The 21,472-nt window shown below is 37.5% G+C and overlaps 2 protein-coding genes across 2 annotated transcripts in view; one reads left to right on the forward strand and one right to left on the reverse strand.

Moving 5' to 3' along the window:
• Positions 1 to 21,472, forward strand: part of Smr (nuclear receptor corepressor smrter) — a 73,954-nt gene that overhangs the window by 36,735 nt on the left and 15,747 nt on the right. The window contains exons 5-10 of the mRNA XM_085483650.1: positions 53 to 357; positions 480 to 900; positions 2,084 to 2,128; positions 2,564 to 2,920; positions 3,932 to 4,458; positions 6,204 to 6,436. Coding sequence (XP_085339776.1) covers positions 53 to 357; positions 480 to 900; positions 2,084 to 2,128; positions 2,564 to 2,920; positions 3,932 to 4,458; positions 6,204 to 6,436 — 1,888 coding nt within the window. The remainder of the gene's footprint in view (positions 1 to 52; positions 358 to 479; positions 901 to 2,083; positions 2,129 to 2,563; positions 2,921 to 3,931; positions 4,459 to 6,203; positions 6,437 to 21,472) is intronic.
• LOC114939719 (uncharacterized) lies at positions 7,013 to 12,212 on the reverse strand. Its single transcript, XM_029314140.1, has 4 exons — positions 11,485 to 12,212; positions 10,004 to 10,436; positions 8,130 to 9,391; positions 7,013 to 7,612 (listed from the first exon to the last, which is right to left on the reverse strand). The coding sequence occupies exons 1-3, from the start codon at positions 11,807 to 11,809 to the stop codon at positions 8,164 to 8,166; spliced, it is 1,986 nt and encodes a 661-aa protein (XP_029169973.1). The 5' UTR covers positions 11,810 to 12,212; the 3' UTR covers positions 7,013 to 7,612; positions 8,130 to 8,163.

Raw genomic sequence — 21,472 nt, forward strand, 5'->3', positions numbered from 1 at the left:
AAATTGAATAAATATATTAGACATAATAAATGATATGACGAATTTTTGCTAGGAGCAGCCTGCCGTGGGTGCATATACGCCACAAACGGAAGCCATTTCGCCTACTCTTCCAGAGCCGAATACGCAAGAGGAAGCTCTTAGAAGTACCAAGGACGAGCTCTTGCAGCAAATCGGCAAGGTCGATAGAGAAATTGCCAAGAGAGAGAACCAGTTGAATATGTTGCGGAAGAGGATAAAAGAATTGGAAGAAGCAGCGAATAAGCCTCTGGAAGCGAGTGGTCTCAAACGTAATATTGAGGAACAATCGCAGCAACCAAAGCATCAATCGTTGGCGCAAAAGATCTATGCTGAAAATAGGATAATTACATTTAAATATTATTTATTTATTTTTTATTAGATTAGATTAAATATGTTAAGCATAAAGAAACGATTGATAAGTGTCGATTAATGAATTTTAATTCGATATATTTTTATTAACAGCGAAAGGCAGAAGAAGCGCATAGACTCATGGAAAAACTAGGCCCCAAGATAGAGCTACCTTTATATAATCAACCGTCGGATACGAATGTGTATCAGGAGAATCGCACACGCCATCAAACGTGTATGCGAAACAGGCTCATAGCAACGTTGCGGAAAGATCACACTGAACGTGCATCTCTTCATCGGCAACAAACGCAAACGTACACAATCTTGGTTCAAGAGTGGCATCGGAAGGTAGAACGGCTGGAGGCGACGCAGAAGAGAAAATCGAAGGAGACAAAGAATCGCGAGTTCTTCGAAAAAGTGTTCCCCGAATTGCGAAAACAGAGGGAAGACAAAGAGCGTTTCAACAGAGTTGGTGCTCGCATCAAGAGTGAAGCCGATCTTGAAGAGATAATGGATGGTCTACAGGAGCAAGAGGTATATCACGTTACTGTCATTCTATTTATCCAAGTAGTCACGGAGTGAGCGATGCGATACATTATTTAAAAGGGAGAAACCAAAATTATTATGGTGAGGATGAAGAAATGGTATAGGGAGTATAGTAAAAAGAAGGCACGTTACTAAAATTAGCTTTTATAAACGCTAATTTTTCACAACTCCAAGTGGGAACCCTATAAACGTTAACGAAGATTTATTCAGTTTTGTTAAATCAGCGGTAGAATGAAAACTATCTTAGCATACAAATTTCTTTTATTGCCATTAAACGAAAAAGTTTTATTTATTATTTAAATATTAATTATTTATTTAAAAAAACGATTTTTAGATTCAACATACCTTTACAGCAAGTTGATCTATATTAGTTTGGCAAGTTGGTTTTATTTTGCTTTGTTATAATTTTTTAAATATTTATTTTGGCCTTAATGAATTATTTAGTGCATTAAGATATAATATATTTGATGAAACTATATAAATTAAATATAAATATTGGAAGTATAATAATATGTAATTTTGTTAACATATTTAAACTCTTTGTATGCTTAATCTAGAGGGAAAAAAACAGTACTTTATAGTTAAATTTGATTTTACCTAATTTTCGCATTATTGAATTTTTTGATATTTATGCCAAAATACATACAAATAATATTTTAATTGTTTATATTCTTAATATAGTAAAAATTAACATAAATCTTTTGTTTTGTCAATTTTTCTGTTGATTTGTCTTATCTCTTTTTTTTCTCTAAAGCACTTCTGTGAAACGCCATTGTCATATGAAACGAATAACTAGAGGTTCATTATAATAAAAGGATGGTAACTGACAGTTTCTTCCTATCTTTAGACATTTATTTTCTCTCTTGGTCTTCTACTGTATACGGACCAGGGAAAGGATGGCAAACTGGATGGAGATGATTGAAAGTTACCATCGGATGTACTAATAGATGTACAGAACAATAGAATTTTAATTGATTCGGATTTACAACATATTTACATGGTAGAAAAATTTTCGGAATAGAATGTCTTTGTGCAATTGGCGATGTCATATATTCTGGTCCTCTTTAAAATTTTTATTTTATGTTAAAATTTTCTTTTGTTATTAATTCTTGTTTTGACATTTTTTTGATGATGCTTCATGGAAGATATCTAACCTTTACTGATTCCCCAGGAAGAAACATTGCAAGATTTAAAAAATTACATTAAAGATCGTCAGGTTAGTAACGTGCGCTTGCTCCCTTCATTCTTATCCTCACACAATACATTAGTTATGGATCATATACTATGTCATTGATTTCTGCAAAAATGTGCGTTAAATTAATAAATCGAAATTATGCTAGCTTAATGTAATAAACTGCAAGAGATACATTGGATCCATAACTATTACTAAAGATTAAAAGCATTAATCTATGTTATATTACATTATCTTATATATTACATTATTCTCTATATTAAACAAAACATTTATATACTAAACTATTTTATCAATATACTTTTTTTAATTAAAAAAATGGTTTTGCTATTGAGTTACAAGAAGCTAAAAGTTGAATAAAAAATGTAATGCATCATAAAAGTATATTGATAAAATGTACCTTTTTAATATTAATATTTTAAAGGGATAATAGATATATGGAATTATTGTCTGTGACAGCTCGAGGATAAGAAGATGCGCTCGTATGCAGTTATACCGCCTCTTCTGTTGGATGCGAAGCAACGAAGAATTGCCTTCCAAAATCGGAATGGACTGCTCCAACCAGAGGAGTTGGAAGCTCTGCACAGTGAACGTAAATTGATCAATGTATGGAGTTCCGTGGAGCACGAGTCATTCAAGGAGAAATACCTTCAGCATCCCAAAAATTATGGAGTGATAGCTCAATCGTTAGAACATAAGGGCGTTCAAGATTGTGTACATCACTACTACCTCACTAAGAAAACGGAGAATTATAAACAGCTTCTACGAAAGTCGCGTCAACGAACGCGAAGTTCTCGGAATAATCCGAATAATAAAGTAAGCTTCATTATAATTATAATTATATAGATTAAAATATATAGTAAAATACATACGAAAACGCGCGTTAAAATGTATATTATTTATATTAAATTTTAAAATTACGATTCTTTATTGCTATCTACATTAATCATATATAACATACTGAAAAGCGTACAAGTGGGAATTTTATTTTAGCTTTATTTATAATTTATTTTATTATCAAACGAGACAGTTGTTAAATGATTATTCTTTATCTGTCTTGCATATAATCCTAAATTTAACCACAAGAGTACATATAGAAATGATAAAATTCTCTATTCTAGTTTGTTTAAATATTTTTATTTCCATTGCATAGTTTAAAAATAGAGAACAATAGATAATGTTAGAAGCTGCACCTGAGTGCATATAAAAGTTGATCCACATAAGTTCACATTATGACACAAGTAATTAAGAAAGAAAAATAATTAATAGTAAGAGCTATTATTATTGCTGTTTAGTATGAATAATGATAATAATAGCGCTTGCTATTAATTATTTTACATTTTTCATTACTTATGTCATTGTGAACTTGTGTGTGATAAACCTTTATGTGTACTCACAATCAGTGTGCACTAGTGCATCTAACCGAATTCGCTATTAGTCGTTTCTTGTCTAAGATGTAATCGGCCGTCTTTTAAGGTAGTTTTTCTTCCAGTATGTTGCATAATTTATTATCAATAGTAGAAATTAATCTTTATTCTGCTTTTTAGAATTTTTAATATTTTACTGTGAAATACAAATTTATTTCTATCTTTTTCAGAAAAGTTGATAAAATAATCTATAAAATCCAAGGAAAAAACCTAATATACATATCAATTTTATCTTTTGAATATGTCAAAACTTTCCTTTTAAAAGCCCAAATCTTATTTGAGGATTAAATTGAAATAATTTGCAAATATGAAGCATTTTATTTGTATATTGAGAAAAACTTTGATCAAGAATGTTCCTATAACGAATATCATGTAACATGTAAATGTGATATTGTTTCAGGTAAATAATACCAGTTCGAGCATCGGATCTATAGATATTTTAACGACAGGGGTAACGACGAGATTGCAGCGGGAGCAGCAAAAGACTCAGGAGAATCCCATAGATATTTTAACGGTAGGGATAACGACGAGGTTACAGCGGGAGCAACAACAGAAGACTCAGGAGAATCCTCATAATAGTTCGGTAACAGCTACGTCTACATCGACAACGAGTACCACGGTTACATCGAGCGTGTCGTCGACTACTGTTACGACTACGTCGGTTACGACGACGACGACTCCCCAGAGCTCGACAGCATCGGGCGTTAGCGTAACGGCAGATTCCACAACGTCATCAACGACAACGACAACGACGTCAGTCTTGAACACGACAGCGTCGAGTGTCTCGGCGACGTCGACGACGTCCAACGCGAAGGATTCCAGGGAGACGAGCAAGGAGAACAAGGAGAACAAGGTCGACTCGAAGGAGTCTCATAAGGATTCAAAGGAAGAAACGCAAGAGACGTCGGGGAAGGATGTTAAAGTAATGTACGTTCACTGACAACGTTACTAATTTATTTATTTTCTTATATATATTATATTAATTCTATTATATAATTATTATATATAATATATATCGCGTATATATATTATATATGTTTAAGTAATTTGTTTGTACCATTTTTAAGATGTGTCTAAACTTTTCTATAATTACATGTATAACTTATATATATGTAAGCAATGTTTCTATATACATATTATTTATACATAAATATACAAGGTGTCTAACATAAGATGTTATATCAAAAATCTACAAGTAGATCTTGTTATTTGGAGACAAATTTTCCTTAGCAAAAATATTGAGGTATCAATAATTTTCGAGATATAAGCGATTGAAACTAAACTAATTTATTCGCAAACCAAACCTTGTGGAAATAAAATATTAACAAAACCACATTCTCCAAATTCAAATAGAGTTCCAATAATGTCAAATAGAATTTACTTTAATAAAATTTTAATTTAAGGTTTAGTTATAAAGATACATGATGACAAAAATTGGGAATATGCAAAAAATTATGACTCCCTCGACATTTTTGCTGAGGAAAAATCGTCTCCAAATAACGAGATCTATTTGTATATTTTCGGTGTGACACGTTATGTTAGACACCCTGTATGTATGCATATATAATTATATATAGCAACGTTAAAAAATAATTGTACATATTTTAATGGATATTAGATTATTAGATTTTCGAATCGAGTTAGCACACAAGGTACAGAATCATAGAATGCGCTTCGGCGCATATACGAATGCGCCAGTCGAATGTTACAGTCTCTTTACTTCTTTTTTTTTTCAAGTGTTCACAGTGCGATATTGATCATTTACTCGATATGTGAGTAAGAAATAAAAGAATTGGCGCGGCTCATTTTGCGAAACGCGCATATCAATTGGTCCCGATTCTGATTTATATAAAAGCGTATACGCGGACTGATTGAATGAACCGTATCCATCGGCCGGAAGATATTCATTCTGCAAACACACCCCACTCCAACGAACCAATCTCAATATTGTTCACGGTGGGAGAGACGACCCGCGAATACCCATTTAACGATTACAATACATCGCTTGGGCAGGACGCACGAATATTATAAAACTACACATAGAAAAAAAAGGGAAAAAAGTTTAATCTGTCATTTTTTTCCCTCGGTAAAATTGTACTAATAGAGATAGATTTTACTTATCGTTGGTGATCGCGCAATAGTCGAATGAAGGAGCAAGTCGTTGAGGCATGGAAAGTTGGTTTGAAGAGAAGCGAGGTGGGGAGAGGAGGAGGGGGTAATGGGGATGGTAGGGTGGAGTGAGATGGATGCGATAGGCAGCGACGGCAGTAGCGGCTTGACAAGGGTGGGGGAAGATCAATTATTAGCAGATTGTAATGCTAATCAATGGTTACCGGTTAGTGGATTATGTTTACGTAGGCTCTCATCATCGTAATTGACTCGATAGTTGGAAATGTGATTCTGTCCGATGAGAACGATGATGAATGTCGAACTCCCGCTGCTTTTCAACGTAAAATTTTATCACGATAAGATTTTTTATTATAAAACGCTGCATTTTTAAGCTAAAAGTGCGATTGAAATTAGAAAAGGAAGAATGAAAAGTTTTTATATATATAGAGTAAATTGTTTGATATGCACTTTTTAATACAATTTAATGCAATATATTAATATTGTATTAAAGAAAACTAATAATAATATAAATAATAATTAACAATATTAATCTTTTATTATAGAATCGAAGGAAAAGGCGCGCTGTCTTCATCCACGTCGTCGTTGAACATCAACGCAACGAATACTTCGATTCAGTCGGACTTTAAGGAGTCGAACAAGAAGAAACCAGGTTGCAGGGACACAAGCGGTAATAGTGCTAATGTGGCAACCAGTAGTAGAGTGAAGGATAAGAAGAAGGAGAATCATGTTCCCATGGAAACTAGTGACGAGGAGGCACCGTCGATCGACGTCGTCGGTAAGTTTCAAACTGATTGATACTTTCTGCTTTTGCTGTATCTCTAAGCTTGAATCTCTTCGACAATTCGACTTTTACTGTTTTCTAATGCTTTCCAAATACGTGAATTAATATACGACTGTACAAATTAAATTATCTTTATTATAAAAAGGTATTATTAGATAATATTTTAAAACTTCTCTTTTTTTTTTTAATTTATCAAAATTATCTCTGTTTTCAAAAGATTGATATAATAATTGAGATAATGTGAAATAATATTTTGTTGCTGATAGTTTCGAAAAAAACACCGATTTATGGATTTTATTTATATCGTTTAATGATAATTATTTCGTGGTTCATTTTTGTAAAACTTGAAGAATATTTTTCAACATGTATCGATATATGTTGAAAAGAATCTATATAATATATATATACATTATTGAGGTATAAAGCTTTCTATATGACAGAATTAAAATTTTTCTATGCAAGAATGAGAAACAGCAACGAGTTAACATTCAATATAATTAATATAACTTAAGTCTAACTTTGAACTGAACATTTAAATATAATTCGTGCAATAATGTTTTACACGGAGAAATTAACGTTTATTTTTTATTCGTCGTAGCTATCATTTTTCTCACAGTTAAACTGTTTGTGTATATATATATTTATATATATATATTGAAAATTTGGCTACATCAGCTACATAATTACATCGCAGATACTTCTATTCTTATTTTATACAGTTTGTTGATACGCGAAATAGAATGTATCAACACATCAAATATTGCGGCGTGTGTTGCAACATCAAGATATACATATATAACGTTAAAGAATACGCATGAGAGGAAAGAGAGAATTAATTATTATCTATCTAAACGTAAATCAATAATGGTATAAATATCGATTTTCGATCGTTCTTAGGGAGCTTGTTTTCTAGGCTAATCAGTTTATACAATTCTTGAGGTAATTTGAAAGTGTGCTTTATATAATATTGGATGTTAAGCATATAATGTCCATTATTTATATTACATTCTACAATAGAATCCGATTTTTAATTGCCAATCTATTTTATTTGCAATCGTATATTCGATGCGCAAATATCGATACTTTGAGTCCCATTTATCGTTGAAGTGTTATTCCTCTTGCGAAATTCCGTCCACGAATATTTGCGTTGAGAATAGATGAGGGAAAAATCTGAAAGCAATGAAATCATATTAGATCAAAAATATTCTCCTCCAAAAGACCTGCGGTGGCGTATCGCATCGTAAGTGCATAATAATACAATTTCGTTCGATAACGACGCTACTGCATTTATTGGATACATGATTTTGAAGGCACCTTAAGTAACGCATATTGGAAAATTTCATCAGTCACATTTTTTATATAGAACGGTTTTATATTAAATATTTTCGTAAAATTTAGCGAGAATTAAAGATCAATAATATATATTTCAGATTGACTATAAATAATATATAATTAATAAATTATACATTTTATAATTATAAAGTAATTAATTATCTAAATAATTATTTAATTATATTATACACACACAAAATGATTTCAATATAAATTACAGTAAAGGAGAACATTTAAATCTGACATGATAAAATTATAGCGTTAATATTTTTTTAATTTATTTCTAGAAAAGAGATTAACAAAAAAGAGATTATCGAGTTTCGAAAATGACGTTAAAAAATAATCCAATACCTACCTATCCAGAGCGCGAGACATCGCGTCCTCCGGTTTCACGGAGCATCCTGGGGGGACGATGACGCGTTCGCGTCGCGACTCGACGGGTTGGTTCCGTCGACAGCGGCCTGCCTCTCCTCGTCATTCGCGTGGCAGAGCTTGCGGTGCTTGTGGACGAAATAGTAACTCGGGAACTTGCAGCCGCAGATCTTGCAGGGGTAGTACTGCACGTTCAGATCCAGCAACCTGACTTCCCTCTTATTTCCACGGGCGACAGCGGCAGCGGCGGCGACGGCAGTGGTGGTGACTGCGGCAGCGGCAGCAGCAGCAGCAGTAGCTTCCTGTCTCAGAGCGTCGTCGCCGTTGTTGCTGCTGGTGGTCTCGTTGATTCTCGTCGGCGGCAGCAAGTGCCGCTTGGCGTGCTTCCTGTAGCAATATTGCGACTTGAAGGTGTGCTTGCAATAGCCGCAAGTGTAGCAACCGCTGTTGCTGGGGTTGTTGCTGCCGTCGTTGCTGGAGTCGTTGTTGCTGGGGCTGCACGTGAGCTCGCCCCTGCGTCTCGTCGCCGGTCCACCGTTTTCGTCGTTCTCGCTCAACGGGTCCTCGCTCTCCGCCGTCAGCTGACAGTTCCTCGGCGGACGTATCTGCGAGCCGGATCCGTGGGACGACGACGACGACGACGTGGCCGAGGAGTAGTTCTCGTTCAGAACTCGGTGGAAGCGTACGGGTCCGTCGCAGCACGCGATGTCGTATATCACGGAGAAGACGGTGCTCGACGACGAGGAGGCAGTCTCCCTCGCGGCCGAGGTTCGCGCACGACGACGAGACGAACGCGCCCGGTTCTCTCGTTCCGATACCGCGGCGTTTCCGTGACTACGATTCGACGTCCCGTCCTCCGACGAATCCAGTCGCCGTGGTTGGCCATGGTCGGGATTGCGCGACCTGACGGCGACCTCGGATTCCCGTTGAGCCTCGTCGCGGTCCATCGTCGAGGTGTTGTCCGTGTTGTTGTCGCGATGATGGGTGGGCGAGTGCGTCCGCGACACGGAGGTCGGCGCCGGCGAGATCGAGCGCGACGGAGATGACGTCCTCGTCGTGGAATTCGCTCTGCTGTTCGTCACGGCGAACGCGGTGAACGCGGCCGCGGCCGCCGCCACGAACGGTAGAGTCGACACCGTTGACACGATCTCCGGGGTCCTCGATCTGCTGGAGCTCGGCCTCGGACGTTTGTGATGCGTATGCAAGGTCGGTGAAGACTGCGGCGACTTCGACACCTCGCCGGCGCTGCAACATTCGCGCGTGTTTTTCTCTATTAATCTCCAAGTATCTCTTAGCACTCTGAAATATTTTTATTATTATTATATTGTTAATTATTATTATACGATGTTCAAAAAAGAAATCATCTGGATGATTATTTTATAAATTTATGTAGTTAACTTTTTCTTTTTTTTTTTTTTACCTTTTTTTTTTAATAAATTATATTTAACGGTTACATGATTTTATTAATAAACAGAAACAGTTTTTAATGTATAATTTCAAGTTATATGTTATCATCTTAACTAAATTAATATTTTTCTACTGAAAGAAAGCTGTCATAATTAAATAAAAAATCCATAAAATACAATAGCAAGGATCACTATTGATAAATTAAAAACAATACACAATATAATAACAATAATGTAAACCTTATCATAAAATCAATAAAAATTTATATCGGATTTTTTATAGATACGTATATAAAAAATCTTGTAAATAAACTTTACAAGATTATAATTTCCCATTAGTCTTCTAATCTAGGGAACAGAATTAAATCTCTAATCCACATCCACACTCTCTCAAGAAAATACGTTTCTGCATCCAAGAAGAAATACATTTCATCGTTTTATTACTGCGAACCTATAATGCGCGCACTGTTCCTTCTCCCTGGGAGTGACGACGCTGGACGGAACGGTCGTGGGTCGCATCAGGGGTTGCATCGACGGCGGCAGATGATGCGACAGGGTCGCCGGTGCCGGGGCAGCGGGCGAGTAAGCCAGCGGAGTCGTCGGGGGCCAGCAAAGAGGTGGACCCACCACCAGCCGACTGGGTATGGGCCGCAAGATGCTGGTCCCCCCGATCGGCGGCGAGCCAGGGGTCGTCGTCGACAGCGACGACGTGGGCAGCGGCGGCGGCGGCGCCCGCAGCCTCAGCAACGCGGCCCTGCACTGCTCCAGGGCGCCCGGCATGTGCAACAGATGCGTCGCCAGTAGTACACTGTAAACGTTGTCCAGTGTCACCTCCAGCCGCCCGGTGTACATGTAGTTGAGCAGCGGCGCGAAAGCCTCTCCACCTGCCATCAGATCGTTCATTGTTGTTGATTGAGCGCGATTTAATTGACGAGTAGTCTTTTTTCTGTTTGTTCGACAAGGAAGATCGATAGTGTCGCGTATGATTTTTTTTAATTGTTAAAGCCTGTCCCGAAGTTGGGGGAAGATGATTATTTTTGTACGAGAATACTTGAAAAAATGTATAGAGAGGCAGGTTTATAAAATTGGAATTTAGATTGTGGTGAATCGAGGTAGATAGCCACGAATTTGGAATTAATTTATTTTTTTTTTTTTTTTATTTTTTTTTTTTTAAATTATTATATTAAATAGAAAAGTGATTATGATTACAATGCGAGCGTTTCCGAAAACTGCAAATGTAGACTTACCACCGTTTGTGAATCCGGGCTCAATTATCGGATTGAGTTGGATTGAATCGGATAATTATTGGAAAATCCCAATGAGAGATTGGAAGTAGCGGTGGCATACTGCGCGACTGATAAAAGTTTGTTAATTATTCCGTCTCGCCATCGGTTTGATTGTTATTATTTGAAAGCAGTTCTTGGAAAATGTCATTTTTCTCGAAACAAGATCTGAGTACTGCATTTATTGCTTATTTGACGTATCCCGGAAAATAGGTAGCAGCGAAAAAGGTCGCGTAGATAAAAAAAAAGAATAAATAATATCAGCATAAAAAATTTCTCGGAAACTCTTCCATTTTATATCAAATATTCAATTTAATATTCTATATTATAGCAATAAGAGAATTCATCAACGAAATCAAGTTATATATAAATGATGAAACTTGTTTTAATTTTACGTTACATCTTCTTTGACATTCAATATAATAATTCGATCGTGATACCAATTTTTAACCCTTAAGTATCATCTATAGACTCGAAAAAGAAGGATATAGCGATTCTTCCTTCACATATATTTTTTATTAGAAAGATGACTTGAAAAGAGGAAAAGTATAGCTTCTCTCTCGACATACAAGACCTCTCTTCTCGAGCTAAAAAAGAGTGGAATAACCGAAATCAGGATAAATCGGGTGGGCTCTTTATCTATATTTACCAATGGACGAGACCGACACGGAGGTGACCGGTCGCTGGGACTGTCCGTTGGTCGCGGTGACGGCAACGGTCGCGCACGAGGAATCGAAGGGCGAGCCAGCCGACGACGACGACGTCGTCGTCGTCGTCGTCGCCGCGCTCGCCAGCAGGGCCTTGAGGTATCCGCTGTGGGCCGCGAGCACGCCCTTGTGCGCGACGAACTGGTGCTCGCCCTCGTTACCGACCCGCACGACCGTGTCGGGCGGCGAGAAGGTGTCCTGGAGACAGGGGTAGCTGGCGCCGGTGGTGGTACCGCCGCCGAACCACGCTCTGTACAAACCGTACATCGTGTCTCGATCGAGCTTATCGCGGAGATGCCTCGGATTGTCCAACGAGGACGTCCTTCAACGCCCTTCGCTCACGAACGACGTAACATTCCCGCTCTATCCCGAAGAAGAATCGTGGACGAATTTTGAGATGACGCACTGTTGTGTTGTCTTCTCCACAGAATTCACAAATGGAAATCCAAGCGTCATGTTTGTCGAACACTTTCGAAATTGTAATAATAATTTTTGCTTGAAAAATCCTACTTTTCAGATTCGATACTTCTTGGTGGAGCGAGACCGATTGTTGCTCGCGACGATTCGCGCGGACGACACCCTCTTTTGATCTCGATACGGGGACTGATCTCTCGCGGCTCTTTGTGATTTGAACGCCGGCTGGCAGGCACACCGTCGCCGTCGCGCACTGTTATCAGCTGCGCGTAGACACGCTCGCTTTTTCATGCCGGAGCTCTTCTACCACCTACCTACCTACCTACCCTACCGCTCGCGTCGCGTGGGGTTGGTTCAACAACCCCCCCGGGGACCACCGAGAACCGCCCCCGACGAGCGCAGATTGGCGGTGTTACAAGCGATCACGGACGAGAGCTGCATCTGCGCCCGGTGGATTCTTCTCTACGTGAAAGGATGCGTTCCTGATCGCGCCCTCGTTTCGCTCCTACGACCGGGAATTCGCCGATTTTCGAATCCCATCGTGTCACTGGAGATGACGATTAATTCTTCGCATAGTTACACGTCATTTTTATTCGTCGCTCCGAGATTCATTCCGTCAGGGTCGCGCAAAAGTAAATATTAATTAGGCGGTAGAGGAAATCGGGATCTAATTTTTTAGGGAGGTTTTAATTTGCATTTTTTATCGGATTTTTATCTTCGACTATATGTGAGAAAATTTCTAAAAATCAATGAAAATAGGCAATTCAAAGACATTTTTTTCGCATTTTCTCGGAAAAATTTCCCCAAAAAAAAGATACAGCGGATGAGGACAATAAAGTCGCGATACGAGTGCGTGTTTCGTTCCAATTCGAGTCAACTATTCACGCCTGGGTGTCACGCAACATAATAATTGCAGACCTCGAATTAATAACACGTTGAACGTTACGCGATGAAAATCACGCGAGACTCTTGGAACTTTTGAATCAATTTTTCTTGATGCATCAAGTTGCGAGTGAATATTGACGGATAAGAATATTAGTTCGAACATTAATCAACAGTAATGGAATCTATGTTTAAAATTACTTTTTAGTTGCTCTCTGAAGATGGCCTGAAACGTATTTATATTGACGCTGCACATTTGATATTTGTAATAATTTACAATGAAGATAGGAGCCGTCTACTTCCTACGCTTTTGACTTATTGTTATTTTTGAATTATATTCGAAAAAGCCTTTATAATAAATCGCATTGACATTGTTAAACAATATAATATTAAAGAAACAGAGATTGTGTGTGGGAGGGAGATAAAATGTTAGCCCTCTCCCAAAAGACATAGATTCATATACATATCAGAGATAATTAAAATCTATCAAGTTATCAATTTAGTTGCGCAAATATGGACATCTTTATTTTTAAAAATCTCTGTATGTTCATCAATTAGATTTGCTTTTTGACATTTCTCTCTCAATTTGATAAACTTTATCACAAATGCATTATAATGTATTACATTGTTCTCTAAAATATGGAATATTTCGGTACCTTAATTACATCGATATCCCAAACAAGAAGAGAGATGCGCAAAATATAAATTAACATTACACATACTTGCGCGAAATTACAATTATCTCTCGACATAATAATCCAACTACGATACGATCAAGGTTTGAAAAATACTAAGGAGTCTTCCGAAGTGTGTAACGTTTACGCAATAAGCACCGACGTGTTTGGCTGCTCTAAATGAAACGTTAAACGCTAACGCGACGAGATGGATAAAGAGAAGCGGAAGAAGGATGAGGAAAGGAACATCTTTCGAGAACACCAGTTAGATGATGAGCTCTCTCTCTTTCTCTTTCTCTCGCCTTTCGGAGAGCGATCTTTCGCCACGAAGATGCGTCTTTTGCCGGTCTCTTCCTTCCTTTCTCTCTCTCTCTCTCTCTCTCTCTCTTTCTCCACTCTTCTCTCGGAGAAGAGGTCCTCTCGCCCGCGCCTCTGGCCTGGCCTCTCTGATGTTTTTCATCAAATTAACTCTCGCAGCATGAGAGAGTACGCGCTCCTCTCCACTCCGCGGCGGCGTGTTTGCATAATATCGTTTATAATTCAGCTCGCGCTGAATTCCACTTTATTCCGGAGCCGCGATCGTTCGCCCGGCCGGCCCTCTTCTTCGTTCTTCCTCCGCCAGGCAAAGCATACCTCGTCGTGCCACCTCTCGCCCTCGCGAGCTCACCTCTCCGCTACTTATCTACCTACCTACTCTTATCTTGTCGGCGGTTTCGAGCTCCATTCTTACCAGGAGACCGAACGATCCGCACGGTTTAGACTGATTCCAAAAATTCACTGATGATATTGGAGTATTTGTTTATAAGAAGTATGCAAGATGGTTCTGCATTTTTATTTTATTTTATAGCGTAGTGACTAAGATTCTTGCTAACTGTTAACATCTATTTATTTCTTGCTTACTTCTTCTGTCAATTCTACATTGTTCATTAAAACAATGGTGAATATTGTCGGTGGTATGCAGTGAATTTGATTTACTGTATTAATTTATTATGCATTTACGTTTGATTTACTTGAAAAGGCTTATTTTATTTTATTTTGTATTTTATCAACGAAAGAGCAATTGTGTATGCATTTTTTAAAGATATTACTTGCAATAGAAGCATTTGATACATATATAAATTTGTATGAGAATTAACTTGCGTTTATATAGACACGTTGCAGGATTGAGGGAGGAAAGTTTCTTGTAACGAAAATGATTATCGATCCGATGGGATAAGGAAGCATCATTTCGGTCATCGAAGATGAGCGGACTGCGATTTTTCACGACGCTTCCATAAACAAGTTCGATCGTCCTCGGTGAGAATCCGTCGTCCCGACCAGAATGGGGACTCGGCGATTACGCACATTTCCCAGGAGGCCGTCGTTTCAAACCAGAGCTAACAGAGGCGGTTCAGCCTCCTCCCGCGCTTTTGCGCCCCTCTGGCTCGTCGTGTTCGACCCCCTTTCGCAACATCCTCGTCCTCGCGATCAGCGAGGATCGTCGAGATTGTCGTTGCAATAGCAATCAAACAACGTCGAATACAATAGAAAAAGTAAAACCTCTCTCGCCGAGAATGACGTGTCGCGTGAAGCAAATATTTGCTTCGCGGATGCCCAAACTTTCCTCGTATGTAATGATAATATTAGTAATAATAATTAGTATGAAGTAAAAATGTACATTACAGATATAGCAACAACAATTATATAATAGTATATCGCCGCTAGATGGCGGCGTGGGAAATCGGCCGCTTTCCGCACAGAAAACACGCGCACAAAGTGCCACTTTGCCTGCACGTGTAATACAAAATATTATATAATAAATTAAATAAAAAATAATTAATATATTTAAATAGTAATAATAATAATAATAATATCTGTCGCTCTATTTATTTTTGGAAAAATGCGTTTTCGTGTACTTGGCTCGTCTGCCATCAGCAGCGATCACTTTAATCGAGAAAATGAGGACTCGCGCAGATAGGACCCCGTACCGGAAATAATCGTGGCGGCGGAAGAAAAGTACAGGGGTTGGTAGGGGGAGAAGGATCGTCTCTCGAGGAGACGAAAGAACGCTCGCGGTTTAATGCTTCCAACGTCGGTCGAGACAAGCTAAGCAAACACTTTTCGCGATATTACCAGACCCTGTGAGAGCGGACTTACCGCGTGTTCTCCGCCGCGTTTCCGCAGCAGCTACCCTCTTTCTTTCCCTCGTCTCTGCACGTCTTCCCCGTTTTTGACTCCCTTCGTCTTCTCCGCATAAGGAAATAAATCCCTGTTCGGCTTATTTGTTTGCTGTTTATCGACTCTTCGAAATAATCATTTCTCGTCATAATTAATAATTATAATTGACATCAAATTTTTTTTCTAGTATTTAATTTAGTCTCTCGTAATAAACTTGTATTCGTTAAATTATATATTTGTACGCATGATGGACGGTAAAATAGTCATGGTCAGGTCAAAAGAGGTGGACCATCACAAAAGAAGATCAACATTATTATTCATATTTTTATCGGCTCTCAATATTAAGAATATAAATATGAAGTTTTTTTTAAATCGGTTAACAGAGCCAAAGCACGAAAAATTAATTGTTCGGAACTGTATCCGATATTAATTTTTCCGAATAATTCCGAATAATTAATTTTTCGTGCTTTGACTCTGTTGGCCGATTTAAAAAACATCATATTTATATTCATATTTGTGTTGCGAATGTTGCTGTGTTCCTTTTTTCAAGATTGCTTAATAATTTGCAATATAGGTCCTTTACCGTAGGAAAATAAATACATTTTCTAGAAAATGAATTAAAACGCTTTAGTTGAAAGAGAGAAAGAAAAAGAGAGAGAGAGAAACGTAAAACTTATTTACTTTATTAAATAAACTTATTTTGAACTGAATCACTTTTTCGATCAATTTTTCTCGTAATATAACGCACGCATGAAAATATCCTATTTTAGTAGAAATAACAGACGAAAATATTGCACACATATTGCACGAACGCTATTTCTGTAATATTTTATTTAGAAAGAAATAAACATATAACTCTTCTAAATTATAATAATATATTCCAGGAAAAAATCAGAGGAAAGAATCATCCGATTAAAAAATAATTTCCAAGCGTCGCGTCTGTTTTTTTCTTTCTCTCTCAAAAAATAGATACGTATAAAATTATCATTTCTCGATCTGATTCCTCGAGTATTCGCGAATACTCGCTCGTCGTTCCGAGATTCATTTACTTCTCTTAACACGCGAGAGCGCGTTAATTCAATAATACGCAAATAAATGGCGGCTCGCCTAGATCACACGTGATCGCGGAGTAGTCATAGCAAATTGCTGGGAAAATTAAATACCCGGGGATCCCGTCATGCATCGGTCATTTGGCGGTGGTGGATGATGATGAGGGTGAAAAAGAGGGGGTTGAAACCAGGGCAAACGGGAGGTGGAAAGCCGCGCGCGCGCACCTGGCACGAGCTAATTAGCGTCTTGATTTACTTAATCCCAATTAATGCCTCTCTTTCCATCTCTCTCCCACCGCCCCCAATCTCCTCTATATACGTTCTTGTGTGTATTAGCCGGGGGATGGAGGGCCCTCTCGCTCGAATTCGTGCACGCTTCCGTTCCGCAAATACGCCGGATTATCCACGTGTGGATACACACGGCACAGGCTAATATATACCGAGAGACTTCGCCGTATATGCATACCTGTACGAATTAACTGCTGCTAAGCATTCCCGCTTTTCTCCGTCGCGCGCGGTTATTGTCCGTTTCGCGTATAATTGCACGAATAGAGCGAGGAGCGTATTTGCACAATCGGGAGTAGAGTAACGCGGGAGGCCAAAGGTCCCGATGCGATGAATTTCATCTTGCACTTTTACGTTGCCAACAATAATCGTTGAACGCAGTTTTCATCTAAGCAGTAATCATTTATATTATATATATGTTATATATGTATATACCATTTTTTACTCTATTTTTAGGATTAAAATTTATATTTAATATTTATATAATTTTTTCGCATTTTTTTGCATTATTTTTCTCAATTATTTCTCTCTCTTTTTTTTCTCATCTCTGAAAAGGAAAAAATTTTATTTTACTACACAGGGAGAATTTTCTCTTAGAATTTCCCCTGAAAATCATGATGTTGGAATCTGATTAATATATTTATCACAATAAAAAATATTAATACCTATCACAGAGTAAGGTATAAAAAAATATGTTCGATTAATTTTACATATTAATATTTTTCATTGTGCTAAATATTAATCAGAGAAACTCCTAAAATTCTTCCAATAAATTCTAAGAAAAAATCCTCTACGTGTAATTAGTTACATGTTAAAATAAAAATGGAGAAAAGTTGGAATTTTGTGAGACATTCTCACTTTTTATAAATTTCAATAGTTGTGACGTCAGAGCAAAGTGTCAAATCCTCGATGTAATTTTCGATGTAGCATCGCAATAACGTTCGATTGATCGATACTCTACCTGATGTACTTTACAGCGTTCCCCGACGACGTATCATGGTAGGCTAATCATCGTAATTCAATCAGTCGACGAGATGTTTTAAAGGGTCGCGCGCACGTGGGAAGGATGGGAATCTATGTCTCTCTCTCTCTCCCTCATCATCATCAACGGCAGATCTCTCGCCCCCGCTCGTCGCGATTGACAGATGTTATTTACACAAGTGGACCGTGATCCAGCGGCACCCAAACGCTACAACCGATCCCGTATTTGCACGGCCTGTTCTCTGCTAACGATAATCGCGCAGGTGGCTTATCAAAGAAATGAGGGAGGGCTGTTACATCTCGCTCGGAGATACAAATATAAATATATTTGTTTACACGTTTAATTTAATTGACGGTATTTTTGCGTATAAAATTACCGACAATTTTGTGTTCCGGAATATTTTTTTTTTTTTTAATTAAAAGTATTTTTTATTTTATTTTTTAGAATTACAGATGTAATGTCTATAATGAATTGGTAAGAACAAATGATCTAACAACTTATTGAAGGAGTTGGATATCTATAAATTTGAAAAAAAAGTGTTAATAAATCGTTTGTAACGAATATAAATTGTTAGTACTAGTTTCTACATGGATTTATGACAAAAATTTTTCAAGCAAGTTTTTTTTGTTTGTAATTGATTCTTCTACTATTTGAACCTGAATTTTTGTTAGGAAATCTACTTTGTCATTTAAAAACCGAAAATTTTTGAGGAAGAATAAAAAAATTTTGTCTGTCATTACAAATAAATTATTTTGCTTTTATTTCAGAAGTTCAATCAATAACGCAATAAAAAAGAGAAAGTTGGTTGCATCTTAAAAAAGCTTTTTTTTATTACACTATTTTTTTACTATTTCAGGTACACCTTGTTTTTTCTTAAATCCTTGTAGAAACTAGATTACTAAATGCATTTATATTTGTCAAGTAATTCGTTACATGCAATTTTTTAAATTCAAAGATATGCATTCCTTTTAAGGGTAGGAAAAATTCTCGTAATTTTGCTGGGGAAAACCTCGTCTTTTTTTTACATACCTATCTTGTCTATCGAACTGTATCTTTACTGCGTTCCGGCGCTAACAATAGATATTACGATGAATTTGTGGCAGGTATTACTGCATCCTCGCGCAACCATCGGCCGGTTCTTTTTGTTCCGGGACGTCGCGAGTACGGGAATAGGGGTGGGATATCTCGCGAAGAATCGCCCGTGTTTGTTTTTAATCATTCTCGCCGGAGCCGCGGCGCAGAGAGAAGAGCGAGCGTAAATCTCATAAATACATAAATACAAAAATGTCAGCCCGGAGCGAATCCGCAGCGACCGCCGCGGGCGGCGGTCTCCCTTTTTAGTTTGACGTAACGTTTGCTTTAAACTCCTCCGCTTTTTCTCTCCTATACAAATTGTGTCGATCGACGCGTTTTTCGGAGCACCCTGCGCGAGTTGTTCCAAGAAATAAGACAATTTCGCTTCCTGGATGAACGGATTTACTTGCTCTCTCCCGATCGATTGAGAGATAATTACAGCATATAATTACTGTCATATTCGTTGCTGATGACGTAAATCTAATATCCGAAAACATATACACAGACAGAATTTTCTCTTGGAATTTACCATGAAATTTATTAGTAAAAAGTTAATATCTACCGCAATAAAATATAAAATATGTTCGATTCATTTTACCATGTATGTATATTAATATTTTTTATTGTGATAAATATTAATCAGAGAAACTTATAAAATTCTTCCAATATCATATTGTCCCATGATATTCTAGGGTAAATTCTAATTGTAAGAGAAAGTTTCGTGTAGAAGACGCTAAGAAGAGCAGACATCTCGATTGAGATCAATCGTAGAATCGGTAATTGAGAGAAAGATTGATTTTCGAAACGAGAGAGAGAGAAAGAGATCGCAAATGTCAAAGGGAATATTTGATCAGGTTTATCCTCGCGAGAGGAAACCAACGTGATCACCCTTGGTCGACTGTAAACTAGCTTGTGGATTTTCCACAAAGAACGCACTCGCTCTTTAATGCATGATCATTTAGTGATGCATGCACATTCTCGGGGAACGTCTTAGGAATAGGATGTTAATTACGTAGACTGTTCGAGGAGATGATCATGAGATGAATTGTATTGAATACCTCGTGGCCTCTATAAAATATTCAAGTTACCCTTTTCGCCTTCAAGCAGCTTAATTAGCAGGTGGATAATAATGTCCGTTGTTCTCGCGGCTGTATTTTTTTTTTCTTTTTTTCTTTTTATTCTTTTTTTTTAATGGATTTACTATTTGAGTGAGATTTGACTTCAGCTTTTGTTTCACGAACGGTTGAATGATGAGGAGGATGAGAAGAGAAAACGTCAGTCATGTTTCTGCGCACAATTCGAGGAGCAGAATATTTCCGAGGACTTTCGAAACGTTTCTAACTTTTCGAACACGTCCACTTAGACGGGACAAAGAAAATAATAATTCCTAATGGTTAATTGTTTCATTTATTAAATTGTATTATATGTATTCGGTAAATTGGATTTGAAACATTATTCTAAAAATTGATTTTTCTCTGAAGTTTGTCGATTTAACATTTTTTGACAGATATCAGCTGGGTGTCGCGATATTAAGTCTTTTTATCAGAAAATTTGATTATTTCTCTATTTATCAAAATTAAAATAAAAGACTAATATTGAATAGCAGGCAAAGGAGAAATGAGCTAATTAAGAACCAAGCAGTAAATGGTGTGCAAATTCTTCTTCCTTGTTAAATTATTTCTTTTGTACGTTTTTGTATTACATATACTTGCGAAATCCATAATTCACGTTTTATAAAATTTATTTTATCTACATTTGTCAGTTATCAAAGATGATCCGAAATTAGGATCGAAACGTACAAAATAAATAATATTTAACAAGAACAGATAATTTATTTATCGCGCTTGACTCTTAATTAATTAACTCACTCCTCCCCTATACTTATGGCTATTTAACATCAATATAAGTAGAGAAATAATCCAATCGACTTTTCAATTGACACCTGTCAGTTGATATCTGTCAAAGGGTTAAATCGTTGTAGAAATTCCATAAAAAATCTGATCTTCCGATGATTAAAATCTTAAATTGTAAACGCGCGCAAGACTTTGCATCTCGAAGTTAATTTAGGCGAAAACTACCCCTTGCCGATGGTGAGTTAACTCGTTTTAACCCATCGGCCGACTGCAATATCGCGTAACTGCGCATGGGTTCTCTATTGAATGGGCTCTTGTATAAGTTATTCATTACGCGTTTCATCCAGTTTTAACCTCTCCTTTACCCGCCCCGGTCTGGTCTCTCACCCTCCTTCCACCCCCGGTATAGCGTATTACTTTGAGTGTATGGGGAACGAGCTTTATACGAATTATTCCACGTGACACGCGCGTTATCGCGTTATTCCACGGATATATTGTATTCGCTTTGTACTTTAGGTCGACATCCAGGTGCTCTCCATGCTTTTGGCGAGACGAGTTCG

This window comes from Nylanderia fulva, unplaced genomic scaffold, assembly GCF_048542155.1.
Source record: "Nylanderia fulva isolate GAGA-0341 unplaced genomic scaffold, ASM4854215v1 Scaffold26, whole genome shotgun sequence".
Taxonomy (NCBI): domain Eukaryota; kingdom Metazoa; phylum Arthropoda; class Insecta; order Hymenoptera; family Formicidae; genus Nylanderia; species Nylanderia fulva.

What these genes read in the sequence shown, in the direction of transcription:
- LOC114939719 (XM_029314140.1), bottom strand. Translation starts at nt 11,809, where the DNA reads ATGTACGGTTTGTACAGAGCGTGGTTCGGCGGCGGTACCACCACCGGC. An exon ending in CGTGTCGGTCTCGTCCATTG is followed by an intron (nt 10,437 to 11,484) that starts GTAAATATAGAT and finishes ATCTGATGGCAG; the next exon opens with GTGGAGAGGCTTTCGCGCCG. An exon ending in GAACAGTGCGCGCATTATAG is followed by an intron (nt 9,392 to 10,003) that starts GTTCGCAGTAAT and finishes CGAATGTTGCAG; the next exon opens with CGCCGGCGAGGTGTCGAAGT.